The sequence below is a fragment of the Myxine glutinosa genome, chromosome 12 (assembly GCF_964187855.1).
Source record: "Myxine glutinosa chromosome 12, kmMyxGlut1.1, whole genome shotgun sequence".
Classification (NCBI taxonomy): domain Eukaryota; kingdom Metazoa; phylum Chordata; class Myxini; order Myxiniformes; family Myxinidae; genus Myxine; species Myxine glutinosa.
The window spans coordinates 11093359-11115744 of NC_136272.1; the positions used below are offsets into that span (position 1 = coordinate 11093359).

At 43.7% G+C, this 22386-nt stretch overlaps 1 protein-coding gene across 1 annotated transcript; it reads left to right on the forward strand.

Annotated features, from left to right (window-relative positions):
- Window positions 1–14402: 14402 nt before the first annotated feature.
- ANKRD54 (ankyrin repeat domain 54) lies at window positions 14403–17471 on the forward strand. The gene has a single exon (XM_068133300.2). It carries the CDS (start codon window positions 14508–14510, stop codon window positions 15216–15218), a length of 711 nt encoding a protein of 236 aa, XP_067989401.1. The 5' UTR covers window positions 14403–14507; the 3' UTR covers window positions 15219–17471.
- Window positions 17472–22386: the final 4915 nt, after the last annotated feature.

The window sequence follows — 22386 nt, forward strand, 5'->3', positions numbered from 1 at the left end:
CGCAAGCCAGAATTTGTAGCAATATGTCCTGCCGAGTGCCATCTTCCGACATCATTATCCCGAAGATCCTGTGTTGTACATACAGCAGAACTTAAAAAAAGACATTGCACGAAAACAGGTGAAGGAGGGATTTTGTGAAAGAGCACGTTGTAAGAGATGGCCTCATGGAGGAAACTGCTGATATTGTAGTGAGAAATGTTTCGGTGCAACACGAAAGGTGGAAACAGGTCTTGGTTAAAAAAAAAAAATGGTAACAGGGAGACATCAACATGCTGTATGTCCATGAGAAAAGGTTCCTCAGAGAGCTCAAGCATGCCAGCCTTCTCGAGTAGTTAATACAGGAGCGCACACCTCCACAAGGCTGAACAGTTTATGTTTTGTATCCCAATGATAGGCCGGATCTGGATTCGGACCTGAACCAAAATCGAATTGGTTTGTTCGGTCAGTCGGTCAGTTGACTTACAGTAACTGAGCTATCACCGGCACCCTGAGCACATTACGAGTTCCTTTAACTTTCATAGAAATCAAATAAGTTGGCTAAACATGACCTTTCACCTTTGGTAAACCCATGCTGACTGCCTTTAATTAAATGTATATATTTAAATGGTTCCTCATCCGGTCCCTAATTAATGTCTCCAACACTTTCCCCACAACTGAAGTCAAACTAACAGGTGTATTAGTCTAGTAGGAAGACTAGGTCCCCCTGCACCCCCCGGAGATATACTTCTAATCAGTGTTTCTAGATTGGAAAAAATGTGTAGAAAATGACTAGCTATGGCCCCAAGCTGAAAAAATGTCCCACATACCATTTTTATGCAAATTACTGCTGCAAATTTTATGCAAAATTATGCAAATTTTATGCAAATTTTTGATGAGGAGTAGAGTTGAGGGGTCTTTGAGGGCTTCATCGAGGTGCTCTCGGTTGCAAGACTGGGTCATTCTGAGAAGCACAGCAGGGTCAGAGATCATGATGTTCTCCTCCTCAGTGAATCTCTCCATCAACAGCCTCTCCATTGCCTCACACACTGTTTTGAGGCAAAAGAGGGACTTTGCGTAGGCCTTTCCACTGAGAACACCTTTGAGAGATCCACTTGTTACTAGTTGTGCCTCAAAGAGAATCTCTGCATATCCAGAACCACGCATCTTGTGTCCAGTGAGCATCCCGATGTAGTTCATGGATGTGTGGAAGGGTCCAATCGTTACTACATGACTAGCAAATTCATTTGGCCAGCGCCAGATGATGGGAAGGGCTTTCATGCAGACACCCAGATCAAATGTATTCAGGACCCATCTCTGACCCACCTCAGCAGTTGCTGCCTCGGAACGCTTCAGTAGCTCACGAACAACTGCGTTGTCTGTGATCGGTTGGTGGATAGGCGTGCAGTAGTCGACTGTTGATTTGCTGGGTGGGGGAGAACCAGTTGCAGAGGTGAAACCCCCTAGCCCAGGCACAGGCTGCAGGCCATTGCCATGCCATGCAGGCACCAGGCACAGACCGATCACAGACAACGCAGTTGTTCGTGAGCTACTGAAGCGTTCCGAGGCAGCAACTGCTGAGGTGGGTCAGAGATGGGTCCTGAATACATTTGATCTGGGTGTCTGCATGAAAGCCCTTCCCATCATCTGGCGCTGGCCAAATGAATTTGCTAGTCATGTAGTAACGATTGGACCCTTCCACACATCCATGAACTACATCGGGATGCTCACTGGACACAAGATGCGTGGTTCTGGATATGCAGAGATTCTCTTTGAGGCACAACTAGTAACAAGTGGATCTCTCAAAGGTGGTCTCAGTGGAAAGGCCTACGCAAAGTCCCTCTTTTGCCTCAAAACAGTGTGTGAGGCAATGGAGAGGCTGTTGATGGAGAGATTCACTGAGGAGGAGAACATCATGATCTCTGACCCTGCTGTGCTTCTCAGAATGACCCAGTCTTGCAACCGAGAGCACCTCGATGAAGCCCTCAAAGACCCCTCAACTCTACTCCTCATCAAAAATTTGCATAAAATTTGCATAATTTTGCATAAAATTTGCAGCAGTAATTTGCATAAAAATGGTATGTGGGACATTTTTTCAGCTTGGGGCCATAGCTAGTCATTTTCTACACATTTTTTCCAATCTAGAAACACTGATTAGAAGTATATCTCCGGGGGGTGCAGGGGGACCTAGTCTTCCTACTAGACTATATCGTTCCCCAATTATTCTCTGCATCATTTATTACCCTGCACTCGCGAAGCAAAAAGCAGGGTTAGGCAATCGGTCGCATACGTGCATACATGTGGCGTGTCTGCATTTTAAAACTTAATTTTCTCGGCAACCGTTGGTCTGATTGACACGAAATTTTACCGTAGGAGCACCACCACCTGCAGAATTTTTTTATTCATAATTATGACGTCATGGGAACGTGATACGGACGCCATCTTGGAAAAAATTTGCACCACCATATCTCTGAAATCACTCCGGGAAAAAATTGAAACATGGCTCATTGTCAACTACTCCCCATGGGGAATAAGATAAGTTAATGGTGATGTCATCGTTGCCTTCGTTATGACGTCATAATTCGACAAGTACAACGCTTGATCAGATCAGTATGAATTTTTTTTTCTCTGCAACTGCTGGTCCGATGGACACAATTTTGACCATAGGAGCGCCTCCTCCTATAGAATATTTTATTGATAATTATGACGTCATAGGTCAAATGTTATCGGTGCCATCTTGGAAAAACCGAAAAACGTTGCACCTCCATATCTCCAAAACCACTACATGGAACATTTTTTAAACGTGGGTCATTGTATAGAACTCCACATGGCGAATAGGTGTTGTTAACAATGACGTCATTAGTGCCGTGATTATGACGTCATAATTCGACAGGGACAGAGCTTAGTCTGATCAGTTTGAGATGTATTGAGCGTGATCTATGCAACAATTATATTAGAGATTATAAATTTATGATGTAATCGATCACGTGGTCTGGCAACCATATTGGATCAGAGAAAAAAACCCTTCAAAAACAGAAGAGTTGGTTCACACCAAGTTGACTGCACAGGGTAAGTATTCCATGAACACCATCTAGTTAAATAATGAAGTTAAATTTGCAACTCTCCAATCCTCCAGCACCTGTCCTGATTCAGGTGAGCTATTGAAATTAACATCTCGCTTAACACCTCGCTAAATTAACATTAACACCTGCTCTGTTAATATCTTGCTTACCTGCTCAGCCACCTCCCTCAATACTCTCGGGTGCATATTATCTGATCCGGAGCTTTATCTACTCTTAGATTTCCTACCTGTTCCTTTGCTTCCTCCACTCCAACCTGGATCATCTGCAAAAAGCCATTTCTCACCTCCTTGATTGATACACCCAGCTATTGGAAATACTCCTGACTGTTCTTGTGGAAATGTTGAAGGAAAATACCTTTCTAATAAATACATGTTTATTAAGTACATCTTAAATGCTGGTTTAATAAGTACCTCTTTAATAAATACCTGTTTAATAAACACCTCTTTCATAAATATCTATTTAATAAATACATGTTTAGTAAATACTTCTATAATAAATACCTCTTTAATAAGTACCTCTTTAATAAATCCCTGTTTAATAAATCCCTCTTTAATAAATACCTCTTTAATAAGTACCTCTTTAATAAATCCCTGTTTAATAAATCCCTCTTTAATAAATACCTCTTTAATAAGTACCTCTTTAATAAATCCCTGTTTAATAAATCCCTCTTTAATAAATACCTCTTTAATAAGTACCTCTTTAATAAATCCCTGTTTAATAAATCCCTCTTTAATAAATACCTCTTTAATAAGTACCTCTTTAATAAATCCCTGTTTAATAAATCCCTCTTTAATAAATACCTCTTTAATAAGTACCTCTTTAATAAATCCCTGTTTAATAAATCCCTCTTTAATAAATACCTCTTTAATAAATACCTCTTTAATAAGTGTCTTCTACCGACTCCTCTCCGGCCTTGCTCCCCCAGCTCTCTCTGGGCTCTGTCCCCCAAATATTCCTACAGGTCGCACAAGATCTGCCTGCAACCCTCTTATGGTTAAACTGCCAAAATCTCGGCTCTCTGCTCACCTTCACTCCTTCATTCCTCTTTTCTCCCACCTCTGGAACAAACTCCCTCACTCTCTTCAATCCCACTCCTCCCTCCAGGTCTTTGTTCACCACCATCTGTTATCTTCATCCAAAACCTTGATCTTTTCTACCCCTGTTAATTCACCCCAGATCCACTTTTCTGAAATACCGACTTCTTTCCTGGAACTCCTAGCAGTGTCCATGTGTTTTTTGCCTCTCCCACCCCACTCCCCCTTCCCACGTCTCCTCACCCAAACCCTCTCCCTTCCACAGATCTCCCGATGTCCCTGCTCTCATATGTTGTACTTGTGTGCTTCCCCCTCTCTCCCCATCTTGTTTCCCGCTCCCTTTATTTTGTCATATGTGTCTGTTTGTTTTTTTGTCATTAATTGCTCTTTGCTCTTACATGAGCCTCGATGTTGTATACAAAAAAAAAAAACTTCTAAGAAATTCCTCTTTATAAATACCTCCTTAATAAATACGTTTTTTAAAAATAAATACCTGTTTGGTAAATACCTCTTTAATAAATATGTTTTTTAAATAAATACCTGTTGAATAAATACCTCTTCAAAAAATACCTGTTTAATAAATACATGTTTAGTAAATACTTCTATAATAAATACCTCATTAATAAATACCTCTTTAATAAATACCTCTTTAATAAGTACCTCTAATAAATTCCTCTTTATAAATACCTCTTTAATAAATACATGTTTAATAATACTTTTTAAAATAAATACCTGCTTAATAAATGCCTCTTTAATAAATGCCTCATTAATAAATACCTCTTTAATAAATACCTCTTTAATAAGTACCTCTAATAAATTCCTCTTCATAAATACCTGTTTAATAAATACATGTTTAGTAAATACTTCTATAATAAATACCTCATTAATAAATACCTCTTTAATAAATACCTCTTTAATAAGTACCTCTAATAAATTCCTCTTCATAAATACCTGTTTAATAAATACATGTTTAGTAAATACTTCTATAATAAATACCTCATTAATAAATACCTCTTTAATAAATACCTCTTTAATAAGTACCTCTAATAAATTCCTCTTCATAAATACCTGTTTAATAAATACATGTTTAGTAAATACTTCTATAATAAATACCTCATTAATAAATACCTCTTTAATAAATACCTCTTTAATAAGTACCTCTAATAAATGCCTCTTTATAAATACCTCTTTAATAAATACATGCTTAATAATACTTTTTTATAAATACCTGCTTAATAAATGCCTCTTTAATAAATACCTGGTTAATAGATACCTGTTTAATAAGGCCATCTCTCTTTCATCACTAACCACTCTCCCTGTACTATTCCTCAATGGGCCCACACCTACCCTTTCTCTACATTCTACACATTTGCTCCTTGTGGTTTCCCATTTCTCTGATACTGATTATCCTCTTGTTATCCTCTTCCAATCTACATCATACAACTCTCTCCTTGTACCCTCAAGGTTTTCTTTCCTTAAATGTAATAGCCTTACTCTCCTTTTTCTGAACTCGAACTCTTAACAGAATCCTGGCACACACGATGTTATGGTCAGTTGATCCTAAACACTGAGTTGTTAGGGTTATGGTGGAGGTTTAACAACCCTAACCCTAACCCTAATAATTATGGTGGAGGTTTAATGCTGAATGCCCCTTCCTCCTCATGGGTTAAAATCTACAAAATGGGTTAAAAAGCAATCCTGGACTACATCTAGGGAATTCTCATCTGATCTACCCTTTCCCTGTTCCTGGACCCAATTTATCCTTGGCAAGTTAAAATCCGCCATAATCAATACTCGTCCCTTACCACATGCCCTTCTGGATTCTAAGATTTCCTCAATCTAGTCTTTGCCACAGATAGATTGGGTCCAGAAGTTGTCTTGGATGAACATGAATAATCAAATAACTGACCAAATACAGCACTGGAGTATCAGGAAGAACCCAAAAAGACAAAGATGGAGTTATCAGGAGGAACCTGGATAGGATTTGTGTTTACACTTCTACTCCTCTACCTTCTAAAGTACTCTACAGCACTGCCATCTCCCCCCCCCCCCCCATTAAATTATCAAGGATGCAAGAAAGCTTAGAACAAGAAGACTCCGCGACGTGAAGTTCGGAAGGAACATAATTCCCGGGAGCATGGCGTTCGGACAGGGGCCACCCAAGGGCAGTTCCTTTTCCTCTCCACGGCCAGATAATGAGTTAATTTGAGCGGAATGTTGGCCATTTGCTGTAATAACACGAGTCTCCCATACCCGCGCAATCACGGCCCGTGTAGTCAGTCACGTCCGAATTCTCAACTCAACCGGAGCGCTGCAACCAACACAGTCCTTCGATGAACATCATCATCCATTGGTGAAGTCTTCAGAACACTACAAACATGGCGTTCTTTAACCATAGTTAGAAGGAATCGATCATGTTATGGCATTTTAAAAACTAGCAACGGTACCCACCCTATGGGCTTCAATTGGGAGGCCCAAATGAAAGGGCAAAATATCAGAAATTGAAGGCTTTTTTTTATTTTAAACGATTTATATAAACATCCGTTAAATCACATCACACGCAAATCATCAAAATCTAAACAGTATTTGTAGAATTTCAATAAAAGCCACGTCACTGTTCATATCGGTGAATATTATTCCATCGTGTTTGGAAAAACTGGAAAATTGGAAAAATTGGAAAAATTGGGGAAAATTGGAAAAACAATATGGCCTATTTTACTTCAGGGGGTCCCAGGATCACCCACCCAAAATTTCGTTGTGATCGGTTCAGCCGTTTTTGCGGTACCTGGGAACAGACGGACAGACAGACAGGCAGACAGACGGACAGACAGGCAGACAGACAGACGGAGATTTGGTGAATTACAGTAATAAGATACATACTCCGACATCACTATATGTAAAGGATCTTGGACTCAATCGCAGCGCACCTGCAATGCAGGAAAAGGACATCCTTAAAAGCCTGACAAGTCATCGATGGAGTTACGGTTTGAAGAATTCATGTTCCTTGTAGCAGTGTCGAGCACATTGTCGTTTCAGATCAACTGGGATAAACTATCATCAAGATTCATTGGAAAGAACCTGGAAAAGGCTTCCGGTACGACCGCTTCTGCGAGCCCAGCTTGGCCACAGAGTTGGGGATCAATTTGTTTGAGGACTGTGAGTGACCATACGGTCTCACACCTTGATAATGATTTACCTTAGCTTGGGGCAACACAACAACAACAACAACAACAACAACAACAACAACACAAACATCATCTCCATGGGCTTGTTGGAACCACACCAACAAGGCTTCGGAATACATCCCGAGGAACGTGGAAACGGTTTCAGCCCGAACGCAGATCCAGGTTTGCAGAAATGGAGTGTTGCTGCCACCTATTGTAAAGGTGTTGAATTACAGAATCAGGTGTTTGTTGTTGTTGGGGAATATTATGGGAGAATATCCTTGGGAGAACTTGAATTATTTTATTTATTTATTTAATTTGTCTTAAACATGACTCATTAAGCTGCAGCACTGGAGTATTTTCCGTAGAGGTGCGTAATCACGTAGAGGTGCGTAATCACGTCGAGATGCGTAATCACGTCGAGATGCGTAATCACGTCGAGATGCGTAATCACGTCGAGATGCGTAATCACGTAGAGGTGCGTAATCACGTCGAGGTGCGTAATCACGTAGAGTTGCGTAATCACGTCGACATGCGTAATCACGTCGAGATGCATAATCACGTAGAGGTGCGTAATCACGTCGAGGTGCGTAATCACGTAGAGTTGCGTAATCACGTCGAGATGCGTAATCACGTCGAGGTGCGTAATCACGTAGAGGTGCGTAATCACGTCGAGATGCGTAATCACGTAGAGTTGCGTAATCACGTCGAGATGCGTAATCACGTCGAGGTGCGTAATCACGTCGAGGTGCGTAATCACGTAGAGGTGCGTAATCACGTCGAGATGCGTAATCACGTAGAGGTGCGTAATCACGTCGAGGTGCGTAATCACGTAGAGTTGCGTAATCACGTCGAGATGCGTAATCACGTCGAGGTGCATAATCACGTAGAGGTGCGTAATCACGTCGAGATGCGTAATCACGTAGAGTTGCGTAATCACGTCGAGATGCGTAATCACGTCGAGGTGCGTAATCACGTAGAGGTGCGTAATCACGTCGAGATGCGTAATCACGTCGAGGTGCGTAATCACGTAGAGGTGCGTAATCACGTCGAGATGCGTAATCACGTCGAGATGCGTAATCACGTCGAGATGCGTAATCACGTCGAGATGCGTAATCACGTCGAGATGCGTAATCACGTCGAGGTGCGTAATCACGTAGAGGTGCGTAATCACGTCGAGATGCGTAATCACGTAGAGTTGCGTAATCACGTCGAGATGCGTAATCACGTCGAGGTGCGTAATCACGTCGAGGTGCGTAATCAAGTAGAGGTGCGTAATCACGTCGAGATGCGTAATCACGTAGAGGTGCGTAATCACGTCGAGGTGCGTAATCACGTAGAGTTGCGTAATCACGTCGAGATGCGTAATCACGTCGAGGTGCATAATCACGTAGAGGTGCGTAATCACGTCGAGATGCGTAATCACGTAGAGTTGCGTAATCACGTCGAGATGCGTAATCACGTCGAGGTGCGTAATCACGTAGAGGTGCGTAATCACGTCGAGATGCGTAATCACGTCGAGGTGCGTAATCACGTAGAGGTGCGTAATCACGTCGAGATGCGTAATCACGTCGAGATGCGTAATCACGTCGAGATGCGTAATCACGTCGAGGTGCGTAATCACGTCGAGGTGCGTAATCACGTCGAGATGCGTAATCACGTCGAGATGCGTAATCACGTCGAGATGCGTAATCACGTCGAGATGCGTAATCACGTCGAGATGCGTAATCACGTCGAGATGCGTAATCACGTAGAGGTGCGTAATCACGTCGAGGTGCGTAATCACGTAGAGTTGCGTAATCACGTCGAGATGCGTAATCACGTCGAGATGCGTAATCACGTAGAGGTGCGTAATCACGTCGAGGTGCGTAATCACGTAGAGTTGCGTAATCACGTCGAGATGCGTAATCACGTCGAGGTGCGTAATCATGTCGAGATGCGTAATCACGTCGAGATGCGTAATCACGTAGAGGTGCGTAATCACGCAACATCCTGAAAAATCCAAGTCTCACCCTCTCGCTCCTGATAAATATCATCAAATGAACCCATCTATGTATTTCCATGGTCAGACAACAGGAAGAGGTTAATTCTCTTGAACTTCTAGGCCTCACCATCAGCCATGAATTCCCTTGGACCAACCACATCGCAAAGCCGGCCTACGTTTCCATGTTGAATTTGGTTGTTCTTACGTTCCAATGATAGTTAAGGCTTCAAGCAGGTAGTGCACCAACATGTGACGTCATCCCAATCTTTATGCACTATAGCTTTTTTAACCTATTGACCTTGCCGAGCACCACCATCTTACTTGTAGGTTGAAGTATCCTCCCTCCTCCTCCACTTTTTCCCTGTTCGTTCATTCCCTTGCTTGTGGTCCACCTGTTGGCCTGCTTCTCCACGATCAGTTCATACCCTCCATCACCTGGTTTCTCCTCCATGAGCTGCAATATTGAACAGAAGAGAGAGAAACCGTTTCACTCCGAAACCGAAACCGTTTTCACATAACAAGTTTCACTCCAAATCGAAGTTTAATCGGTGACGTATTTAAAGAAACTGGGACATGCTGACATTCTGAAAATATACAATTAATTTGTAGAAGATACATTCCATACAAAGGTACATTCAAAGGTACATTCCAATAGTACATAATTAATAGACAGGATGCCACTGACTTCAAACAGTACATAATTAATAGATATGTTGAAAACTCACATGGCTGGAGAAGAAAGTATAGTTTTTTCTTCTTCAAACAATAACAACTTTTGGCTGCCAGACAGTAAGACTAATGATGTTGGAATTCTAATCACGTGTTGAACTTTACGACTATTACATTACTTTGAAATTTCACATCGATCAATGAAGCGGTTCAAGAGATAGAATTTTAAAAAGATTTTAGTTCAATGCAATATAGCCACCAAACCATGTGACGTATGACTTATTCAAGGACACCATGGTATCCCCCGAGGCATGGGGAACATATGTGTGAAGTTTCTATTTGATCTGTTCATCTGTTCTGAAGGAGTGACTTTTTAAAGGTTAATTCTTCAAAAAATCATAACTGCCAAACCATGTGACCTATGACATCATGGTCGTGGAACTTTTGGTTTGTCATGGGTATGCGATCATGCATGTAAAGTTTTGCCTCGATCTGTTCAGCGTTTTTTGGAGAAAAAGTGTTTTTTGTGTTTTTTAAGGCTTTTGAAAAAATATGGCGGCCGAACCACGTGACTGATGACGTCATTAAAAAAAATTCTCCACCAATTTATCCCTAGATGTGGCTCAAGAAATTTCATCCTGATCGGATAAAGTTTTGTACATGTCAAATTATGACGTCTAAGACATAATTAACGCATGTTATTCCCCGTGGAGATTTCTTTACAATGAGCCATGTCTCATTTTCACCCGTCAGCCCAAATTGGGCTAAGGGGTATTGTCGTAACGGGTGTCCTCCGGGCGTCCGTCAACTTTTGGTTTCCGTCAATTTCAAGGAGAACGGCTTGTCCGATTAAATTCATTTTTGCAGTGTGTGTTGGGGTTGAGTAGAGGAAGGTTGCTTTCGAAAATGGGCGCGCTGCGATTTTCAATATGGCCGCCACTGCAGCCATCTTGAAATTGGTTTACGTCAATTTCGAGCAGAATGGCTTGTCCGATTAAATTCATTTTTGCAGTGTGTGTTGGGGTTGCGTAGAGGAAGGTTCTTTTCGAAAATGGGCGCGCTGCGTTTTCAATATGGCCGCCACGGTAGCCATCTTTAAATTGGTTTCCATCAATTTCGAGCAGAAGGGCTTGTCCGATTAAATCCATGTTTGCAGTGTGTGTTGGGGTTGAGTAGAGGAAGGTGCCTTTCGAAAATGGGCGTGCTGCAATTTTCAATATGGCCGCCATGGCAGTCATCTTGAAATTGGTTTCCACCATGCATGGGCTGAGGGGTTACGCCCGCTTTGCGGTGCTATTTATTTTATATGCCGCACTTGGAGATATAAAGGTGCAAAGTTTTTTGGTTTTTCCAAGATGGCACCCATACCACGTGACCTATGACGTTATAATTATCATTGAAACATTCTACAGGAGGAGGTGCACCTATGGTGAAATTTTCCTGTCAATCGGACCAACGGTCACAGAGAAAAGCATACTTAATCTGTGCGGGCAAACAGACAGACAGACAAACGGACCCAAATGCAATACCTTTTCCTCTAGCGAGGGAAATAACCATGGTTACGTGCACGAAGCAAGACATGACCACTGATTATAATAATAAAAAAACCTCACTGGACTGGAAAACGTGGGGACAGGTATACTGTACTGTAAAGGCTGGGGACTTGTAGTACCCTCTCACACCTGGAGGCGGCGCTACACGATACACATTTACATAGAGAATTGGCGTCGTCGTCCTTGAATGTAGCAATGAATGTAGCAAAGGGTACAGCTCAGCAGTCGGAATGCTTCTGGTTCAACAAACCCAAGATTCCCAACAGACCCGACACTTCCATCCCCATCTCTCTAATATTCTGAAAAGGGCACCTTCCGGATTCCTCATTTGTGGGCAATTTACAAATAGGTGAGTCGGACCTTCGCGATCCCTGCCATGTTCACAATACCCTATAGGGTGACATCCTATTCCATGAAGGTAGGAATTTAGGCGACAGTGTCCGAGTCTCAACCTACAGATCTACCTGATCGCTCTGGGCAAGCCTAGGAAGCTTAATTGGAGGTACCACACCTGGGTGCACCTTGTAACAAAATCTTGCCTTCGTGCCGGTGTCCCACTGAAATTGCCATTTTTTCATAATTTGTTCTTTTACTTAACTAACAATTTCCGACGGACTAAGAGGGATTTGGGTCACATTATCGATTTTAAGGGCTTGCTTTGCTGCCTGATCAGAGGCCTCATTTAGACCCGTCCGTGTAAACATGTATGGATTGACTCCAATACGAGTTGACTAATTCAATTGCCTGATTGTATTTTTCCCACAGGATTATCCCAATCAGTTTTTTCCCGAGGGAACCGGGTGGAGATGGGGAGGAGGGTTTCAAGAGCCCAGGGCATCCAGCCCCATATCCTTAGTGGCCTTCTTACATGCTAGTCCTGAAGGAGAAGTGTGAAGTTCTTACCAAACTTTTGGTGTTCCCAACAGTCAGGAAGTAAGGCTTTACCACGGGGGCTATCCCCAAACAAGATGGTTTTAGTCTAGTATTTCATTCTAAAAAATTCCCAACGCAGAGACAAGGGCATTTCTCCCACTTCCATAGGAAGAGCTGCCACCGGAAGCTTATAAAAGCCCCGAAAAAGACCTGGAAGGTTCTATTATATACGAAGTCCCTAATCCACCAAAATATTCATCCATTAATCCAAAGGTTGTGTAACTTATAAAGAAGGCCCCCTTCCCACACAGAGTTATATGCCTTGTGAATATCAAGGAACATTCCCAGAAGCGAGTCCTGACTATTTAGCGATTTCCTGGCCTCGTTTGCCAGAGAAGTGATTCTGGTCAACAGCAGGCCTTCCCTTTCTAAACCCACACTCAAATTTATGCAGGAGGTTGTTTTTCTTCCAGGTAGTAGACCATACGATTATATTTACCATCTCAATTGACATACGTGGGAAAATTACACGCCCAGACCAGGAATCGAACCCAGGTCCTCTGGTTGTGCCAGTGCTCTGCTATCTGAGCTGTTCATTAATGTTATTTTTTAAAGTAGCATTAAACTTGATACATATTCTTTATTTAAACGTATCTCAATGCGTACACTTTAAACAAGACCGGAAGTCCAACAGCGGCGAAGCCGGGCTTGCAAAATATTATAAACCACAAGCACACATGATTAACTTTTTAAACAGTCGCTAATGCTGTTTATAACATTAAAAAAGAAATTTGGAGGAATCCAGACATCCGTGAGGTAAGTTTTACTTACAGAACGGAGGGAAGATCTACTGTAATCTATGTACCCCACAATGGTTGGGTACGTACCGTTTTGTTGGAAGAGACGTAACGCCGATGCTTTCGATATTTGATGGTCATTTTAACAATCGGTTTGTTTGTGTTTCACACTGAATGAAAAATGTAAAGGTAGAGCATGGCGATTGTGATATATGACAGGTTCGACCACATGTTCAGCCTGAACGGCAAAATATAAATCAAAATGGCGGTGTGTGGAGAGTCAGTTGCTGCACCGCCGTAATGACATCAGACGTAATCACATCACCCTGTCATGTGACCACATTCTCAGCTCTGATTGGAATACGTTTGAGGGGACACACATACATACAGACAGATGGACAAACTGTTCTCGACGGCTTTGTCCAATGGGCTACGCCGGAAATATATATATATCTCCGTCATTATGGGCCCCTTCTGATTGTGGGTCTGGTGCCGAGGCACCGTTGGAGCCATTGTGAAGTCGGCCCTTATCTGACCACCGGCAAAGGTAAAAACACACCTGTACACTAATACTAATTGGGATCATGCTGATCCTATATAACAAATCTGGATGTAATCGGGCCAGAACTGTAGAAGTAGCGCGCCAACCAACCACCATCCGTGAATTAAAGTAAGGATGTTAATGGTCTGTTCACACGATTAAGTATCAATGTGCAGAAGAAGAAGAAGAACAAGAAGAAGAAGAAGAAGAAGAAGAGGGAGGAAAAGAAGACGAATATGCAGAAGAAGAAGAAGTATAAGAAGAAGAAGAAGGAAAGGGGGTAAATCAATAACCCACAAGTATAACAATAGTTTTTACTTCATTTAAATTTGGTTTCGATCACAATCCACGTTTATGATCTTTAATCCGAAATTTAAAACGGAATTAAAATCGTTGATTTGTTTATGGTTTATTAATTTGTAATAACAAATTCTTTCCTTCCCCCAACTCCCTCCAGTGGTAATAGTGTGAATGAATAACTACGATTGATTTAGAAAGAGAATGACGTGTACCTCATTCGCTGTGGCAAGCGAACGGTAACTCGGGCGTCACGTTTGAAAGGTTATAATGAAATTGTGAAGATATAATTAATCACCTTAATGCTAATGAAATATATGATATGTAGTAATTACAAAATGTCGTTTATCGTTAAAATATATATATATATATATTTAAACGTCAATGTGCGGCGGTTGCTGATTTGCTGATACTCCAATCTTTTCGGGAAGTGTGTGACGCCAGCTAGCGGAAAGTTGAGGTATTATGGTGTTTTTTGTGACAATTTCTGTAATAATATTGTGAGAATCACGAGCGTAATTTTGTTTTCATTGTCCATGAGTTCGGGGGAGGAAGATGCGAAGGTCGAGTCGGGATTGGTGCAGCAAAGCGCGGCCCCGGGGAAGGCGCGACCTCCTCCTTGCCGCCGCACTCTCCGACCCTCTCCCCTGGCGGCCTCGCTGCGCGGGCAGAGGCGTCTGCGGGACGCGGCGAGCGCCGGGGACGCGGCCCGGGTGCGTTCGTTGCTCGACGAGCACGGCGCCGAACCCGGGGCCGCCGACTCCAAGGGTCGCACCGCCTTGCACTTCGCCGCCTGCGCCGGGGACGAGGCGACGGTTCGACTGCTGGTCGAGCGGGGCGCGGACGCCAATCGCCGGGACTCCTTGGGGAACACCCCTCTGCACCTGGCCGCGTGCTCTCACCGCTCGGCCGTGGTGACCGCGCTGTTGCGCGCGGGAGCGCGACCGGACGCGGCGGACGGGGCCGGGAGGACCCCGCTGCAGCTGGCCCGCGGAAAGCTCGCGCTGCTTCAAAGACCCCCCGGCTCGGAGCGGTCTCTGGTGGGACTTCGAGCCGAGGTGCAGCAGATCCTGTCTCTGCTGCGAGCATACGCCGAAAAGATGGGTCGCCAAAGCGACTGCGAGGTCTTGGGGGAGCTGGTGTCCCGGCTCCATCTGACCACCACCAGGGGCGAAGTGGACGCCATTTCGGACCTCTTAGCTGGGTTCACAAACCTCAGCTTGCAACGGGAGAACGAGTGTCACTAGGAACAAAATGGTCTTGGACCTCTTTCCCCGCTGGAGAACGAGTCCATCAGGAACAAAATGGTCTTGGACCTCTTTCCCTGCTCGAGAACGAGTGTCACGAGGAACAAAATGGTCTTGGACCTCTTTCCCTGCTCGAGAACGAGTGTCACGAGGAACAAAATGGTCTTGGACCTCTTTCCCTGCTCGAGAACGAGTGTCATGAGGAACAAAATGGTCTTGGACCTCTTTCCCTGCTCGAGAACGAGTGTCACGAGGAACAAAATGGTCTTGGACCTCTTTCCCCGCTAGAGAACGAGTCCATTAGGAACAAAATGGTCTTGGACCTCTTTCCCCGCTAGAGAACGAGTCCATCAGGAACAAAATGGTCTTGGACCTCTTTCCCCGCGAGAGAACGAGTCCATCAGGAACAAAATGGTCTTGGACCTCTTTCCCCACTAGAGAACGAGTGTTATTAGGTACAAAATGGTGTTGTACCTTTTTCCCTGCTAGAGAACGAGTCCATTAGGAACAAAATGGTCTTGGACCTCTTTCCCCACTAGAGAACGAATGTCATTAGGTACAAAATGGTCTTGGACCGCTTTCCCTGCTAGACGAGTGCCACTCTATTGACTCCATATATGACCTATAGGTAGGACCATTAAATGACCGTGTGACACCAGAGACCCTCTGTTGTCCATTGACTAGTCACTAGACCATTATGCTCACAAAAAACAACTCCTTTGTAAAAACAAAATGACTAAGTTCAATATTTCAAAATGGAGTCACCACCAACTACAAGAACTGTCTGGATGAGGGTCTTGTGTTGCTGGGAAATTTTAAGACCACCAGACTTGGTGATGGAATGGTGAGAGCACCTGCTCAGACTCTGGGAGGTCGGTGGTTCGAATCCCGGCCGAGTCGTAAGAAAGACCAAAAATGGTACATGCTCCTTCGTTGCTTGATGCTCAATATTTATAAACGCCAGAGCACGGACAACCCACCATAGGTTGGTAATAGTAGCTCAGGTTTTATAGGCCGAATGGCCGCCTCCTCCATCAGAAGTTCATTGTAAGGGAACTCGTATTGATCTTGCAGTCGGTGGTGCCTCCATTCTTCAATACCGTTCTTGCTCGCTATCCCAGCAGCATCAGTCATTTGGCTTGTTGGTCAGGTGGTATCGGAGGGAGCTTGACTAGTCTGCTTGAATCTTTGGGTATACCATTTGGTGGAGGGAGTTTGACGAGTCTGCTTGAGTCTTTGGGTATACCATTTGGTGGAGGGAGCTTGACGAGTCTGCTTGAAGCTTTGGGTATACCATTTGGTGGAGGGAGCTTGACTAGTCTACTTGAAGCTTTGGGTATACCATTTGGCAGAGGGAGCTTGACTAGTCTACTTGAAGCTTTGGGTATACCATTTGGCAGAGGGAGCTTGACTAGTCTGCTTGAGTCTTTGGGTATACCATTTGGCAGAGGGAGCTTGACTAGTCTGCTTGAAGCTTTGGGTATACCATTTGGTGGAGGGAGCTTGACTAGTCTGCTTGAGTCTTTGGGTATACCATTTGGCAGAGGGAGTTTGACGAGTCTGCTTGAGTCTTTGGGTATACCATTTGGTGGAGGGAGCTTGACGAGTCTGCTTGAAGCTTTGGGTATACCATTTGGTGGAGGGAGCTTGACTAGTCTACTTGAAGCTTTGGGTATACCATTTGGCAGAGGGAGCTTGACTAGTCTACTTGAAGCTTTGGGTATACCATTTGGCAGAGGGAGCTTGACTAGTCTACTTGAAGCTTTGGGTATACGATTTGGTGGAGGGAGCTTGACGAGTCTACTTGAAGCTTTGGGTATACCATTTGGCAGAGGGAGCTTGACTAGTCTACTTGAAGCTTTGGGTATACCATTTGGCGGAGGGAGCTTGACTTGTCTACTTGAAGCTTTGGGTATACCATTTGGCAGAGGGAGCTTGACGAGTCTACTTGAAGCTTTGGGTATGCATTTTGGTTTCTGGAGAGGGTACCCGATGGGCCCAAGTGTGAGATCTGCACTGAATTAGTCTTTTGTTTGTTTGGCATAAGTAATATCCTCCTCGTCTGCATTCCATCACGTGTTCTTGATATCCCGACAGGTGCGCTGAAGCTCGATGTGTTTTACCTGTGGCATACTTGATGACTAGTTCAAAAATGTTGACTGTAAAACAATTACTGCATGAAGGGCGGGCATGATCTAGTAATGTCGTTGCTATTTGCTTGGATCGTTCCATTAAAGTGAGAATCAAAGCACGTACCTGACGTCTTTACAGATTATCCTGTCATGATTAATGCAAAGAGGAAGAAGAAGCACTCCATTCACGTCTCCAGAGGCATACAGCTACCGATGCAGTTTTACCTTGGTACGGGGACACGATCATGGACTGGTCTCAGCTCCGACCCGGCAGGATACTCATGGCTCGTTCTTCCCAGTAGGCTGGTACTCATTTTGCCGACATTGGAAGGATGACAGGCTGAGTTAACCCACCTGGTGTTATTTTAATGGCTCGACAGGGACTTGAACTCAGGACCCGAAGATCTTAAGCCAGCCACCTTGTCCGAGAAGCTTATCTTAACGCAAAGGTCCTTTTAAATTATTGTGGTAAATTTGGCCCAGTGGGGAATCCTCCCCTTCGGAATTGTGTTGAATGAGATCTACCTTTTGGGGTAGAGGTGGAATCCATACCTGCTGAGGGTCTGGCCTAGACTATGCACCAACCTCCCTTTTTTTTTTCTTTTTTTTAGGTTTGTGCGTTGTTTGTGATGGAGCCTCAGCAGGCCCAGAATCTTCCTCACCCCTATCCATAAGAAGAGTCGACACCTCCCCATACCCCTCACCCCTCCACCCATAACCGTGACCACATATTTCGCTTCGTCCAGTGTATATGATCATATATATATATATATATATATATATATATATATATATATATATATATATGTATATATATATGTAAAGATATATATATCAGCTAATATGATCTCTATTTCCATTTGACATTTCAGTAAAGGTTCGCAGAGCAATCGGTGACTGAGGAAGGTTGAGCGATTGGACCCGATGAACTGATTTTCTTCTCCGTATCCGACGGTGTGGATGCCACGATGGAACTCTTTCACCCAGCGCTGCATGCTCAGACCGGACAGTTGGTAACTTTGTGCAAATAAAAAAAAATCACTTATCCAGGAAGAAAAATAAAAAAACACAATTCCAGGAAGGCAGCTCCACCAAAAAAAATCCTCTAGGCACAAAGCTTACGGTTGTTGTCGCTCTGGACCTTGTGCAGAAAAGAGTACCCAAAGGAGACCTAAAGACACCCAATTGAGTACGTGTTTATGAAAACAAGTTATTTCACCTGCGATATCGAAATGTTAAAAATTCTCAGATGCAACAACCTGAGTAGTTGCTGTGAAGGGATATAATACACACTTGATCTGTGAGTCTCCTTTGAGAAAGGTGGAATTTCTAAAGACTTTTTAGCACCAGTGAAGGTACCAGAGCTATAGCTGTCCAGTCGGGGTAAGGAAGGGATATTTACTTTATCTTCAATTCAGATTGAACCTCATGGAAGAGCAAGACTCATGGAAGGTTAGCTCTTAGATGAGCCTCGACTTGGTGTACAAATTTTAAAAAAAGACAAATAGAGAGGGGAATCTACACTGTGATGTTCAGGTGATGGGGTAATCAAACATGACAAATCTAAACAGTGTGGTGAGGCAGTGGTGTTAATGTGAGTCGGTGGGTGAGTACCGCAGGGAAGAATAACATTGGGGGGACATGGGGAGATGGTTCCACATTGAGAAAATGGACTGAAGCAGGCCAAGTCTGATTCTTGATGGAACAGGATCCGACTAAAAAAGATCACATTGCTGCTTTACAGGGATTGTTGTGTTATACGAGTGTGGTATAGTTAGCTCGAGGTGTTAAGCTGGCTGTTCTGTTTCCTCACAAGTCATGACTTTTGTACAATACTTTGGAATAAATAATCCTGCACTTTCGATAAATCTACCATCTTCCGGTACTCCGAACAACTTTGAATTTCCTGCCTCCCCATTTTGTATCAAAAGATCTCTTGACTAATGAGGATAACACACTGCACCATCTTTCATGCTGTAAAGCGCACACAAATGAAAAAACATAGGGGAAATACACCTGGTGCTCACCTGGTAGAATAAACATACTGCACTGACTAAAGTTATTTTAAACCAATTTGAATGTTTTCTAGAAGACGGCAGCATGTGGAATCGTACTAACATAATCATAAGACTTTAAACAAACAAACAAAAAAATACCTATTTTGGGGGGCAACCCCTACCCCTCCCCCCCCCCCCCCCACCCTGTATACCTCCTCAGACCCCAATTTTTCTAATGCCTTGAACAAACATTGGTACATCACGGGTGGTGAAGGTTGTGGTGAAGTTTCATCGAAATCGTGTGTGTAGTTTCAGAGGAGAAAGGAAATATCTATTTTGGGGGGTCAAACCTGCACCTACTTTGACCCCCGGTAGACCCCTTTAGGCCCCGATTTTTTTAATGCCGCGAACAAACTTTAGTCACAACAGAACAAGTATAATTTGTACCAAATGTGGTCACAATCCCATCAGCGGTTTCGGAGAAGAAGTTTCAAGTGTTTACGGACGGACTGACGGACAACGTGCCATCGCATAAGCTCCCTTGAACTTCGTTCCAGGTGAGCTAATGATGCTACTCGGTTCCAGCTGGATCTACCTTTATTGAGGCTCATGGATTTACAAGGTAGAGGTTCATGGATGAGCGAGGTAACGGAGGATGAAAAGGCAACGTACTGATAGTTGGAGAGAACAAGCAAGGGGAGGACAGGAAATGGAGACCTGCAAGGACGCCTGATTTAGTTGTGGTTGAAGGGGGTAGAAAAGATCATGGGTAGGGATGGAGGATGGCATGGGATGGTGGTGCACTGCCTATTTTAAACTGTGGAAGAATGGGTGGGATTGAACCACCTGCACGACATTGAACCACCTGCTACATTTAAAAATAAAATTGAATTTAAAAGAATAATATTGTCGTATTGATGTATTGTTACACTGGTCTATCGGCGGTGTGTTATTAATTAGCAGGGAGGGACCCATGGAATTTCTGTGCGATGTAAAATAACATAAAATATCACTTCAATTCCTCAACCCTCCTTCTGCCACCCCCCACCCCCCACCTGCTGAGGGTCCGTGACCCCCCCTCCCCCCCTCAAATCCGAAACCTCACCTCCCAATTCTGTCCCACATCTTTGCTCTCCCCTTCCTCCCCCCACAACCGCACAACCTCAGGTCCTCAACCTTTCCTCTCCCAACTCGAAGGTATCAATCCCAATTTCAAGCTTTCAAACCCCCTCCCCACACCTCACGGTCACCTGCCCAACTCACAATCCTGTGAGATATGTGACCATGAACAGGTCGTGGCCTACCACTGTCATCTGTCCAATACACGATCCTTCGAGATATGCTGAAAGGATATGATAACATCGGTTTCAGCCCAGTTTAAGAGAATGCCACAGTTATTTGGGCAGTGTATAAGGCAACAGACCGCTGCCTCGATGGCTGAGGCCTATCGCAACAAGGCTCGTTACACCTATCGACATCGTTTTTAACTGTTGCTTTGGTCATGGTGATTATTGTGTTTGTGAATGTGACAGCTCCAAAGATGCCTTTCACTTTGCTTTGCAGTGAGCTCCATCATGGCGATAGCATGATTTCTTTTTTCCAAGTGGAAATTGTGGGAGGAGTCACGTTAACAGTCCAATCAATGGGTGGAACGGAACGTTGCAGACAGGCAGACAAACAAGTATATTATATAAACTAGTGAGGTACCCGTGCTACGCACGGGTGGGAGGCCAGAAGCAAACAGACAATGCAGAAACGGCGAATGCTAAAGCATGAAACCAATAAATTCCACATTCCTGTAGCACCTTCAGTCGCACGTCAGACATGGACAGCAAGTTAGTGAAGGACTTCCATGAAAAACGTACCCGTTCGCAAACACACGGGTACGTTTGTTCCATACCCAGTCAATGGCGAATCTGCATATGGCGATCCGCGAATTCACGTTTAGAAAGTATAAACCGTCACGACATTTCGTCATTCACTTGAACTCGGTATCTCTTTTTAATTCCAAACAGCATAACTCCAATCACAAATTAAATAACATTAATATAAAAAACAAGTGAATCCTCTTGGATTGCGCTGAGGTTCGGGCATGGAATTTCTAGGAGGAAGTATAATTTGTATGCAATGAAAGTACATGTAATATGGGATCGAGTAAGATCGAGTAAGCTTCACCAGTGCGCGTGCGCGAATTTACGTCACGTCGGCAGCGAGAAGGCGTTCCCCAACACGAACCAATCAGGAACTGCCACGCCCACTTATATGATCTCCGAATTCCTGTGACAGGAATTAGCGTTACACTGGCTGGAAGTCAATCGCTAAAGGCGCTTCCTCAGCGCCAATCACCAGTGCGCGTGCGCGAATTTACGTCACGTCGGCAGCGAGAAGGCGTTCCCCAACACGAACCAATCAGGAACTGCCACGCCCACTTATATGATCTCCGAATTCCTGTGACAGGAATTAGCGTTACACTGGCTGGAAGTCAATCGCTAAAGGCGCTTCCTCAGCGCCAATAAACTTTTAACAACATTCGTGACATAAACAAATATTTAAATCCTGATGTGAAGTTCAGTACGGTTGGGTGAACACAATTACGAATTCAAAATCGTAATTGCATTCACTTAATTCCAATCATCAATTGATACTTTAACAAAATAGTTTTAAATGACGGTTGTATTGGGATATTATCAAACCCGCTCATTGCCGTAATCTGTCCACTTCCACATTCGTGGTAGGTTCGTTAATTCATCAGGATTTTCCTCAATTCCGCAATGAAATGTGCATGAAATACTGTTCAGCCATTTTTTATTTTCATGTCATGTTATTTTGGTGAATTATCGTAGGATTTTACTGCAGGGGTTCCAGGAAATCGTAGAGATTGGTGCAGCCATTTTGCAGTACCCGGGACAATAGCGTTATGCGGGAGTCCAAATCTGAAAATGCTGGAGACAAAAGCTGAAATTGGAAAAACAATATATCCTATTTTACTGCAGGGTGTCCCAGGATTACCCACCCAAAATACCGTTGCGATTGGCTCCG

What these genes read in the sequence shown, in the direction of transcription:
- ANKRD54 (XM_068133300.2), top strand. Translation starts at nt 14,508, where the DNA reads ATGAGTTCGGGGGAGGAAGATGCGAAGGTCGAGTCGGGATTGGTGCAG.